General features: G+C 41.0%; 1 protein-coding gene across 2 annotated transcripts in view; it reads left to right on the top strand.

Annotated features, from left to right (window-relative positions):
• The window catches only part of unc5c (unc-5 netrin receptor C), a 165,509-nt gene that overhangs the window by 70,833 nt on the left and 81,738 nt on the right, over positions 1-12,938 (top strand). For both annotated transcript variants that reach the window (XM_017710748.2, XM_017710747.2), the window contains exon 3: positions 11,722-11,865. In XM_017710748.2, coding sequence (XP_017566237.1) covers positions 11,722-11,865 — 144 coding nt within the window. The remainder of the gene's footprint in view (positions 1-11,721; positions 11,866-12,938) is intronic.

Genomic DNA, 12,938 nt, shown 5'->3' with positions numbered 1-12,938 from the left:
CTCTCTCTCTCTGTCTGTCTTTCTCACTTTCTCTCTGTCTCTCTCTTCACACTCTCCTCATCGTCTTCCCCCTTCTTCTCTCTTTTTCCTTTTCTCTCTCTCTCTCTCTCTCTCTCTCACTCTCTCTGTCCATCCTTTCCTCTATCTTCTTTCGCCTCCCTCCTTTTTCCCTTTTTTTCCTTTCTCCCTTTTTCCTTTTCATCCTTTGCTCTCTCTTCCTTCTTTCTTTTTTCTTTTCCTCTCTTCTCTTTCTCTCTTTCTCCTCCTTTCTTTCACATTCTCTATCCTTCCTTTCTTCTCCTTCTTTATTTTCTCTTTCCCTCCTCTCTCTCTTTTTTCTCTCTCACTCTCTTTTCTTCTCCCTTCTTCTCCCTTTTCCTGTCTCTCTCCCTATTTAATTTCTGTCATTTCCTCTCTTTTTCTACTCTCCTCTCTTTTCTCTCTTCTCTTTCTCTCTCTGTTTCCTTTCTTTGCTTTTTCCTCCTCTGTCTCCACTTCTTTTCCCTCTCTCCCTCTCTTTCTCCTCCTTCTTTTTCACCTTCTCACTCCTTTTCTTCCTTTCCTTCCCTTTCCCTCCTTTGCTCCCCATCTCCCTCTTTCTACTCTCCTGCCTTACCTTTCTCTTTCTTTCCTTTCTTTTCCTTCCCTGTTTGTTCTGTCCTTTCCTCCTCTCTCATCTCCTTCCTCCCGTTTTTCCACATCTCTCTCTCTCTCTCTCTCTCTCTCTCTCTCTCTCTCTCTCTCTCTCTCAAAATAATTAAAGTATCTTTATTTTTATGACTCTCTGGTACAGTGTTGCTTTTTAGAACTAATAGTAATTATAGTGTTAATGATAGTAATAATAATAATCATAATGAAATAACAGTAATAAAGAAAGTAAATAGAATAACCTCATTTGCATTGTCGTAAAAAATAACAGTAGGCAAAATATATTTAGCCTAAGTCATCTCTCTCCTCTCTTCCTCACCTTTGTGCTCTCTTCATGCTTCTTCTTCCCTCTACTTCTTTTCCTCTCTCTTTCTCTCCATTTCTTTCTATCAGTGTATCTCTCTGTCTCTCTGCCCTCTATATTCCCTTTTTCTCCTTTTGTCTCTCGCGTCCTTTCTCAATTCCTCTCTCTCTCCTCTTCTGTCATACATCTCCCTTCTTCTTTTCCTTCTCTCTGTTGCTTTTAGTTTTCCTTTTCTTCTCTCTCTCTCTCTCTCTCTCTCTCTCTCTCTCTCTCTTGCTCTCTCTCTCTCTCTTGCTCTCTCTCTTTCCCTGGGCTCTGAGTGTCTCTGCCCACTCCACTCCTCTCTAATTTCCCCTGATTGACAGAAAAGAACCGCAGATAGAGGCTGGCCGGCCTGGTCAATAGCTATCCGAGCCGACGGAAACATGATCCGATGCTCACACTCACCCTCCACCCTTCCCCTCTCTCTCTCTCTCTCTCTCTCTCTCTCTCTCTCTCTTTCTTCCCCTCTCTCTCTCTCTCTCTCTCTCTCTCTCTTGCTCGCTCTCTCTTTCTCTTCCCGTTGGGTCAGGGAGTAGATTAACAGACTTTTAGGCCAGGAGCAGGCTGAGCTGGCGTGTTATCTGCGGCAGGCACCAGGCTCCAGCCTTATGTCCTTCCTCTTCCTCTACCTTTCTCCCCCACTGCTGGAAAATAAATAAAGAAAGCGTTTGCTTACTGTGGGGGGATGTACTCGGGATCATTAGCTCCCTGCAAATGGATTTTTTTGGAAGCCAGTGGAGTGGCTTTAAGGAGATACACCTACTCAAATGTTCCCTTATTGATCTACTTCAGTATTAACGGTGGGCTCAAACTCACATCTGATTAAGGAGGCTGGACTTGTTTGAGGTAATAAGTGGATGGGTATCTTTCATGTTCACATCAGTTTCTAGAAATATCTTGAATTCTGACCCAGAAAATGAGTAAATGTAAAAGTTATGAGTGAAATCTCAGTCAAGCCTTTTAAAACTAGTCCATCACAGCTCTTCCTCAGTAGCGGGTGAATCCGAGTCAAGTTTAATTCCGTTACTTGCCACACTTTGGATACGAGCAATAAATAGCCGCTGGACACTCTATGCTTTTAACGTCGGAGCCGGGCTGACTCAGATGCGTCCTGAAGGCTCCCAGGCCTTGCACTTAGGCAGATGAGCGAGCTGATCCATGCTGTACGCCTTCTCCCATTCCCCACTGCTGAGACACTGCCGGTGCTAATCTCCAGTGAGCCGGCCCATTGATCGCTACAAATGAACCTAAGTTAATTATGTGTAGTTACAGTGGTGTAATGCACACCCCGGACAGGCCATCACCCCGACTGAGAGATGAGAGGGAGCATGGAAGAGAGGCAGGCTCCTCATTTGAGGAGGGCCATCGAGGCCCTGGCACCCTCCCTCCTTCCTCTTGTCTTCCTGCTCTCGCTACCCCATCTGACTCTCCCCGATCAATAATGAAGCTAAAGCTAATGATGACAGCCATGTTAATAATGTATCCATTTCCAGCGGAGTGCTCCGTAGGCGAGATGTGAGAAATTACATGTGGAAGAATCATTTCGGAGTCGTTTGTCTGTGAGTGATGCAGGAGTTGGAACATGAACACGTCACTTGAGACGCTCTTTGCTAGTTCTTGATTATTATATTGTGGTTATATTATATTGTGGTTTCGTTGCTGCACGCACACACATGTATATTTGTGTGTGTGTGTGTGTGTGTGTGTGTGTGTGTGCGCATATATATACTGTATACATGGTGTCAACATTAATTCAACATTAATTTGTTAACACAACAAAATATTACATTACATTTTCTTTGCCATCCCTTATGCTTGCTGTTGCTGTAAGTCTGTGACTGTAGTCCTACGATTCAAGCTTTGACCACTTTTCAATAACAGGAAGTTCCACTGATGGCTGCCTTAATAAAAAGTTATTTCCAGCAACTGCCATGGTGAATATGTTTATTGCTGAAGGACGTAGAGTCTTAAGTAAGCAGAACTGCTGATGTGCCCTCTATAGAGGATGTGTACTTAATTTGACTTGGAAAATCGAACAAAACATAATTTGACCAGGGCACCCAAACTTTTGCATACATCTGTATAATATAATGATGAGTAGAACAACAGAAATAGTCTATATGGACTTATATTGTTACATTAATATACATTCAATAGACATTAAATGATAAATGTGAAATTTCTGTGACTTTGAATCTCTAAGCGAGTACGGTATGACCTGATTTCCAAAAGGCATAAAGATTACACGTCTTTATTATTTTAAGCAACATCACTTTTTACATTTCCATCTTTTACAGTTTCAAAATAATGAAAAAAGAAAGGGGCCTGAATTTGGGCACTCTACATGGTCAGTACTTGGTTACGCTTACTTTGGCAAGTATTACAGCTTGTAAAAGCTTTTTGTAGCCAGCTAATCTCTCAGTTTGGAGCTTTTGCGCCCATTCCGCATGCACTGCTCCTTTGAGCTCCATATCCATACATTTTTGATGATATTTAAGTAAAAGCTATTTCAAAATTGTCAGCTTGTGCCTCTCAAGGTAGTCCGTCATGGACTTTGAGGAGTGTTTAGGATCCTTACCCTGTGGTAGAAGCCATCCTCTTTTCATCTTCAGCTTTTTTACAGACGCTGTGTTGTTTGCTTCCAGAATTAGCTGGTATCGCTTTGATCCCCTCAGCCGACAATGCATGACTGAAGTGCCCTTGAGCAAGGCACCTAACCCCCAACTGCTTCCCGGGCGCCATGGATAGGGCTGTCCACCGATCAGGGCAAGTGTGCTCACTGTCCCCTAGTGTGCATGTTCACTAGTGTGCAGTGCACAGATGGGTTAAAAGCGGAAGGGTGATTCCACTGTGTGCACAGTTGGCTGTTGGGTCTGAATTCGTCTTCTGAATTCTAACAGTTGGACAGATGTTCTTTTCATGAAATTCTGCACTCTTTTTTTCTCAAAGCATACCTCTGCTCATTGCAACCATAAAGTTCTATTTTAAATTCTTCAGTCCACAAGACTTGTTTCCAAAAGGTATCAGGCTTGTTTAGGTAGTCTTTTGCGTACTTCTGACACTGAAATTTGTGGTGAGGATGCAAGTAAGGTTTTCTTCTGATGGCTCTTTTTTTGAAGGTCTTATTTGTGCAGGTGTTTCTGCACAGTAAAACATCGCATCACCATTCCAGAGTTTACACGAATGCCATAGCAATCCTGTGAACCGTTCTCTCAGAAACGGCCATTTCTTAACCACATTACGAACTGAGGAAATGGCTACCTATTGTTATTTGTATAATCCACAGTGCACTTTATGACTGCTGCTCTCTGCTCTTTTCTGCACAATAACAGAGGGCGTTTTAAGTAATACTGCACATGTAACTTTACAGCTCCTGAACCTTGAATCTTAAAATTTTTTTGCATCTTCTTACAGCCTCCTTCTGTTTTGTGGGCATGAGCTATTTTAATAAATAACTTCTATGCCTTTAATAGATCAGTTCATGTTCTATTCACGTACCTATTCAGAGAAACAGAAATCTTGTTACTGTCATAACTGACATATCTATATCATATATGTACACACACATATATATGAAGAGATAATGGCTTCATTTTAAATGCAAACCAGGCTTATGATGTAAGGAGAGGTAAGACAGCACTCGTATCTGCCGTTCTTGCCCCAAGCTTCCCTGTGCTCACTTCCTTTTCCCATAGATTTTTTTCCCCCTCTGTTTTCTCATTTTTTTCTCTCTGCTCAGTGAAAGAAAAATACAGAGGGGAGATTCGCAAGTCTCAATAATTTATGGTCACAACGGTTCATAAACAAGGTCAATTACGTCACATGTCAGTGAGCAGTAGAGTTAACTTCTCCTGAGAGAGGGTGGGAGAGGAGCGAGGGGGTGCTGTTCCTGTAAAAGAGATCCCTCTACACTCAGCTATCAGCTCTTCTCTGGTTCACCATGTTCCTTCTTTCCTGAAGTAAATGAGTGCCGGAATGACAAGTGGCATCTGTTTTTTAGAACTGTTTACGGAGCCACGTTGAGATTCTGCTTCTACACAGGATAAAACGACACAAACTAAGTTTTGTGTGTGTGTCTGTGTGTATCCAGCTTTTTTTCTCATTTCATCATTATTTCCCGTCAAGCTTTGATGTCCTGGTTCCATCTCAGTAGAGAGTGGCTGTATTGTCAATGCCTGAATGAGGATTTAAGAACTGTATACATGAATAGTGGATGCTAGCCTTTCACAGTATTTCCTCCTTGAGCATGCATATGTAGATGATCACTTTTCATAATAATGTCTCGAATAAAGTCACTCTTCATTTCAGTTTTGAAGATTTGTAACCGAGTAAATACTTTGTTGAGGTGGCTTTCCATTTAGAAAATCTACTTTGAGGAGTAGCTCTGTGACTACTAAGTACTGAAAGAGTCCCTGCTCAAGTAAGAGTGCAGCTACTGTAGTGATAATTCATTGTAATATAAGTCAAAGCATTAATAAGGAAAATTACTCTGAGGTTGTTTATCAGAAAGACTACCTCAGCAGTCAGTTTAAATCTCTTTTAGGGTGCATTTATATTATTCGTTTGGTCTCTTACTCTGGAACAAAGCACAAAATGACACATTGTTTCAGTTCAGCTTAGTTTTTAAACTGATATATGTTGCACAATTGATTTGGGAGGGTTTTATTGTGTGCATTATGTGACAATAACTGGGATAATATCCATCAATATTTCTAAACAACATCTTGTGATATTCTAACGGCTCCAGATGCAGTGCATTACCATTGGTTTTCCCTCAGAGTGAATCACTGTAACACACAGCATATATATATATATATATATATATATACATACACACACACACACACACACATATATATATATATATATATATATATATATATATATATATACACACACAATACTTTATAATGGCTTCAAATGTGCCTCTGACGCAGCTATTCATTCTATAGTTAATATTGCAGAGCTCATAAAGAGACGCAAAAACAAATCCACATGTCAGAACCGTGTCAGAAATTTGTCTGTTGCAGGTACCAAAGAAGGTATGTACAGAGGAGATTTGTTAGTGGTTTATTCAGCTTATTATGCTGATACTTTGAATGAACCACCAGAGTTTGTTTGGAAGTGGACAGAGTCCAGCCTCTGAGGGGTCTTGATCCACTTAATTTGGTGTGCTCCAGGGTTCAAATGGCAATGTTCCCAGTTGTAAGAAATCACACTAAGGGCGTTTTCACACAGAAATTCCAAGACAACATCTGAAATAAGGTTCATGTTTTTATTACATTGTATACATGTTGTATACTGTTAGTTTTGGTTTCAAATCGCATTTTAGCAAGTGCGCTAAAGAACTTTGCATGATGTACCTGTGTCCTGTCATCATCTACGTGGTCTGCATCTCCCTGTACTTAACATTGATTGAGCTGAACAACTGCCCATCTTGTATGGTCTGAAACTGTTGCTTCAGCTGCTTTGATCAGGTGCCCACTTGTTGCCAGCTTTCTGGACCAGTCTGACCATCATGGAGCTTCCTGCTGAGCAACATTGTATAATCTTCACCTGCATGAACCGATCCTCCTGCTTTTCCCATTTTTCCGTATGTTATACTAATGATCAAGACTCATTCTCATTCTGCTGTTATTGTTTGCTATCCGGCTACAACCAGAGGAGGATGGCTTCCCCTTTTGTGTCTTGGTTCCTCTCAAGGTTTCTTCCTTTTGCTCTTAGGGAGTTTCTCCTTGTCACCATTGGTGACGCTCATGGGGGTTTGGACCCAGATTTTTTCTGTAAAGCTGCTTTGTGATAACACCTGTTGTAAAAAGCACTGTATAAATAAACTTTGACTTGTCCATGTTGGACCAAATTACAGTTAAATATGTCCTCTTCCACTCCCTGTGTGCTGCCACAGCTCATTTTTACAATTTTTCCGGTCCTTTTTCTTCTTCTATTGTTTGGTGGCTGAAAATAGCCTTCCTGTAATTGGTCTGAAAGACCATCCAAAAAAGTGTTTAAATGTTTTCACACTGCACATGACCCAAACTATGGTTCTGTTTGATCTGAACTGAGACCGCCACTTTTGGAAATTTTGCTCCTTTGGTTCAGACCATGGTTCAAGGCACCTTTCACATCTGCTGTTTTGGTTTGGACCAAAGTTCTGGACCAAACAAGGTAAGCACCCTAACAACGAAATTGCACCATGGTTCATGTTTAATGGAACCAAACCAAAGTGCAAAAACAACCATAGTTAATATTTAAGGCCCAGGTTTCAGTGCCTTTATTGCCCGCCTAAGCTCACTCATTAGCTGACCTTGAATATTACTTTTCTTAACAAAATTGTCTAGCTAACAGGGATTCAGAATCAAACAGCAGCTTTGGGATTAAAAAAGAGCTATCATGCTTATCTTTCTACAATGATCAAACATAGTAAATGAAGACCTAGATGTTTAGCTAACATTAGTTAACCAAGTGGCTAGTTGAATGTGATATTAAATATTACTAAAAGGGCTAAATGAGTAATCTCAGGTAAAAGTAAAATGACTATGAATTAGTCAAAAAATAATGTGATCATGTGTAAGAAGAGTCTGTTATTCCACCTTTTACCTTTCTCAGTACACCAAAATGTGAACCAACCCATACACCTGAAGCAGTGCTTTGGGATTCAAGATGAAAAACGTTGTTTGACAGCTTCTTCTCTGAGCTGAATAACGTGTACTTTCTGTTGAGTAAGAATTTTTCCTTTTCTCTTTGCTCATTTCTTTATTGATTTTCTACAATGTAGCAACAGCATCTGAGGTACTGTGGAGACACTCTTTTCCCATCTCTTTCTCTCCCTCCACACAGTCCCACATCTGTTTTACAGGCGAGATGAAGCCTAAAGACCTCTAAACACCTGACTGGCAGCCCGCCTCCTCCTCTTGCAGCCTCCCAGCGCCCTCTTTAAATACTGCATGAGTGTTAAGCTACCGTGGAGGGGGTGCAGAAAGCGCTACACCCCAAACTCCCCCCATCCGCTGAAGACAATGACGGAAAAGTAAACTCCCAGAGACCCCTGGAGCCACTGCGGGGACATGGAGAGAGGATGGGAGAGACGCAAACTGACTAAGTTGGAAGGCTAATGGAGGAGAGGAGAGCTAGCGTCATTTGCATGGAGGATTATTCTGGCTTTATTTCTCAGGCTGCTGTCTCTGGCTCTGCAAGTCAATCAGTACATGTGCCTGGAAGCCCTCCGGGGCTCATTGGTCACTGTCACACACACACACACACACACACACACACACACACACACACACACACACACACAGAAACTCATATTTATAGAGTGTAAGGACATTGGATCATACATAGGCCCATTATATTTAGGGATGCATTGATACCACACTGGTATTGGTTATCGGCCTGATACTGTGCTCATTTACTTTAACTCTTACTCATTCCAGCTGATACCATGTGACTGTGCTAATGTAAAAGCGACTCAAACTGGCAGTGAACGAGGGTCTGCTCACGCAGAGAAGGGATACTGACTCTGTGGCATTTAGACACAAAGTCGTTGGTCTTTAAACATTCCGCCTTGGAATATTCCTTCCAGGCATTCATTGCGAATTTAGGTCGTTTTTAGGCATGCATAAACACAAACACATCCACTGGAGATACATAAGCTAAAAAAGGAGGCAAGAAACTTGACATTTGCTACTGAAGTTCGTATATAATGACTTTACTCTGTTTGACTGAACAGAATTGCGAAGTATAAACTCATGTACATCACCACCTTTTTACCACCGTTTTAATTTCAGTGCAATGTGACACAAGTTAGCAAAGGTGCTGTAACTCAGTTTCTCAGCATTTTTGCTCAGTACTTGGATGTGCAGCTTGTTATTTTTGAATGAAACAGTTTTATTGATGAATGTCTGTAGTCGGCAGGGGCTGTGTTTCACATAGCATGTCAATCAGACTGTGTTTTTTCATGCAGTATGACTGTATAAATCGTTGGTTGTTCAGAATAGTCTGTTCAAAAGTATAACGTGAGTTGTCTCTAAGGTGTATGCCTGACTTCAGATGAACTACAGCTCAATCCGCTAATGAAAAGATTCCAACAGGATGCATCCCTAATTGTGTTATATATATTATCGCTATTAAAACCTTGTGAAATGGTCATTTTTCAGGAGAGGGATTAAAAACTTAAGTTCTAACATACAAACTTGTTCCCTTTTGCTGTTTTGAATTATATAATTCCATTCATGTGAACCATGTAAATTTAATGAAACACAGGGCAGCAGGATTTTTTCAGTCAATCCTTGGAATAATGTTTAATTTTCATGGGTGAATCAGATCTAAGATGGCCAAAGCGTGAAAAGAGAGCCATGTTTTGTGTGGTGAAGTTGGTTTTGTTTTTGCATATTCAGGTTTTTTGATCATTTTTTTGATGTTGATTTCTGTGAACTGCTAGTTGCGAGTTTAAGGCCCCTGTATTACATTGCACATTGTGATCGCAGGGGTCCAGCATATTGCGTCTCATGGAGCCAGTAGAACTTTTTTAGAATGGCTTTTATTAATAACAGATATAGGGTCTCAAATAGGAGTGGTAAGCAACTAATTTCTAACAAAAAAAGGCTAAATACATAGAAAACAGTACTTGGACTTAATTTAATAAATTGAATTAATTTGCATTGTTGTTGAACCCAATAAACTAAATGATTCCACTGCAGTTACCCCTGTGTTTTAGTCTCAGTGTGCATGAAAATTTTACATTAAGATCAATGAAAACTTTTCTTAGGAATGATACCAACGGACCTAGTTATAGGGGCTTGGTTTCTGAGTTTGTCACCTTTTTCACTGTTCTTGAGTTATGTCTGTTTTAATGTAAGTTAATTTAACAAGTGAGTCCAGATGCCATAAAAAATTTCTACAATGGAAAGAGCAGCTGGTGTGTTCCTTCGATTTAAAAAACATGCTAAATTTTGCTCTCATATGGAATTACCTGTAATATGTCTCATATATATATATATATATATATATATATATATATATATATATATATATATACACACACACACACATATGCATATTTTTTAAATCAATCGCTTTCCATTGTAGAAGCATTATATATATATATATATATATATATATATATATATATATATGTGTGTGTGTGTGTGTGTGTGTGTGTGTGTGTGTGTGTGTGTGTGTGTAAATGTCTACAGTACTGTGAAAAAATATTTAAAAATTAAAATCTTAATTTGACTTGCCATAATTTGAAAATTGCACTTATCCTATACATTGTAAAATAACAACATTCCTGATGAATGGACTAATCGAAAAGCTCCAGATTCACTTGGAAAAAGATCTGGTTCCTTTAACTCCCCAGTATGGAAGAATTTTTTCCTTCCTCTGTAAAATGACCTTTTTGGAGATACAAGGTTTTGTCCTGACAGTGAGAATATGTGTAACGACTTATGTGTAAAGACTAACCTAAAAGAAATATTTCCTCGAAACATGGAACTTCATGTAAAAAGCACTTTATGAAAGCACGAAACAAACACACACATACAAAACTCCTTCAGTGCTCATGGAAAAACACTGCAGTGCTAGGAGTAATTCCATCCTCTGCTAGAGAACGACAGCTGCGTAGAGTGGTCCTCTCCCACCTCTATTTAGAGCGAGAGAGGGAGCGAAAGAGAGATGATATGATACGATACTTACCGTTCCCTGATTCGTTTAGCAATACCAGCCCTCATCTGCAGAGCTCCCAGCTCACACACACCTCCACCACTCTAATCCTTGCTGTAATAAATGAGTCTACAGAGGGATGAAGGGATGAGAAAGGAAGAAATGAACGTGGGACCGACGCCACGGCCCCTCCCCAGCCTAGCTAATCTGGGGGCCGAGGGGGTCCGGCCGTGGGCCGCCTTCATTTGTTTGGAGACTGCAGGGCCCAGATGAACAATAATCAGAGGGGTTAGCAAACAGGATTCTGGCTGCCATGACGGCCCCAAATCCGCCTCCAAAGGCCCTGGACAGCTCAATCATCCTGGCATTCGATCCGCGCCAGACCCACGGCAAAACGGCAAAATCACAGCCTAACTCTCAGCCCTCCATCGAGGACTGCTTTATGAAGACCCCGTAACGGTGGAATAATGCGCACGTAATGTGCGATGGTAATGATTGATGGACGAGGCGCAGTCATATGATATTTCTAGGCTATGATAACTCATCTTGTTTTCCTGGTTTGCGCTTTGCCACTGTTGCTCAGTAAGCCAATTATGTGGCTGGGTTCAGTTGCAACGCGCCTGCGTTTTCCAACAATGAATGTAAAGGATGATGTTAGTTATCAGTGTAGTATTGTGTTTTGATGCTTTTATTACCAGTGCTTTAAAAGACTTCATTTAAGATTCAACTGTAATAACTGGCCTTTTTGTTTCTAGGGTCCCTAGTTATTTATTCTAGCTAAACTTTTTGCATGAATGGGGAAGCCAGCTTGCTCACACTGGACCATCTGGTCAGTGGGCTGGTTTAGAAATACAAGCAGAAGCTACAGTGACAAACGTGGATTTAGTAACTCATGCTTATAGTCATGCTTTGCAGTTATTTTGTTTTCATAAAAAACCTATTCAAACCTTTTATAATGCTGTCTGTATATATGGTGAATTTTATACTGATATAGTCTCCCTGTCACCCGTCTCTCTCTCTCTCTCTCTCTCTCTCTCTCTCTCTCTCTCTCTCTCTCTCTCTCACAGGGCTGGTGGTGAGAGAGGCCAGCATTGAGATAACTCGGCAGCAGGTGGAGGAGCTCTTTGGCCTAGAGGACTTCTGGTGCCAATGTGTAGCCTGGAGCTCGGCCGGCACCACAAAGAGCCGCAAGGCCCACGTCCGCATCGCCTGTGAGTCACACACACACACAAACACGCGCGCGCGTGTTTAAACACACCACTTTCAGGAAACATAAACTCTCTTTAACAATAGTGGAAAAAGTCCCAGAGGATTTTCTACAACTGCAAGTACGTAAACCTTGAAAAACAACCCCAGGGGCATGGAAAAGTGGCTTGCACACAGGAAGCCTATATTAAGGCCGCCAAACAACTCTCCATTCCACTCAGCCTGAATAGAATGTGACCACGTTTCCTTCCTGTACGCTCTTCTATGCTTACTCTATTTCTCTTTGTGTCACTGCTGTTTACACTGTGGCCAGGCAGGATGGAGACAGAAATTCTTCCCTTAGCCGTCATCCGCCGCTAAGCAGCACCTTCAGAAATGCTGGTGCTCTTCGGTTGAAGATTTGCGTGTTGGAAGCAGCGTTCTGAGTGACAGCAGTAGACGTGGCATTGTTTGGCATCTTGGAATGGAAACACTTTTTGTTACAATATGAGATATATGTTGATATTTTGTTTTTCTGGGGTTGTTTGAACTTAATAGAATCAACTAAAATGTAGGAAGCTGTGAGTTTTAAATGAAACTGAACTGTTGTATTATACTCAGAGACTGTTCACAGTTATGTGTATAAGTTCCAGCCATTAAGTACAACGTACTCATTTTTCAGGAGATATTTGGGAGGTGATTAGAAATAAAATAATCCACCCGCTTAGGAGGGGATAGTGAAAGGAAAGTAAAATTACCATACTACCATCATATTGCCCACCCATAGAAGGAGGATTATCTGCCTGCATCTGCATTGCAGTGTGCCTTCATGTATGTTTGTATGTGTGTGTGGGCATATGTGCATTCATGCATCTGTGCGTGGGGGAGTGTGTGTATGTGTGTGTGTGTCTGACCGTAGCTAATGAGCTGGTGTGTGTGTGACTGAAGCCTGCTCTCTGCTCTATGAGATGAGTCAGTCACGCTAGATAAACAGCGGCTTGGTGAACGAGCCTTCCATACAGCCAGCAGCCCTTATCTGTTGTTGTTTTTTTTTTTTTTTTCTTTTTTTTTTTTTGCCACAACACCCATTGCTTCTTGC

The sequence above is a fragment of the Pygocentrus nattereri genome, chromosome 18 (genome assembly GCF_015220715.1).
Source record: "Pygocentrus nattereri isolate fPygNat1 chromosome 18, fPygNat1.pri, whole genome shotgun sequence".
In the NCBI taxonomy this organism is placed as follows: Eukaryota; Metazoa; Chordata; class Actinopteri; order Characiformes; family Serrasalmidae; genus Pygocentrus; species Pygocentrus nattereri.
The sequence above is the reverse complement of the archived record's forward strand: the minus strand, read 5'-3'. Positions and strand labels throughout refer to the sequence as shown.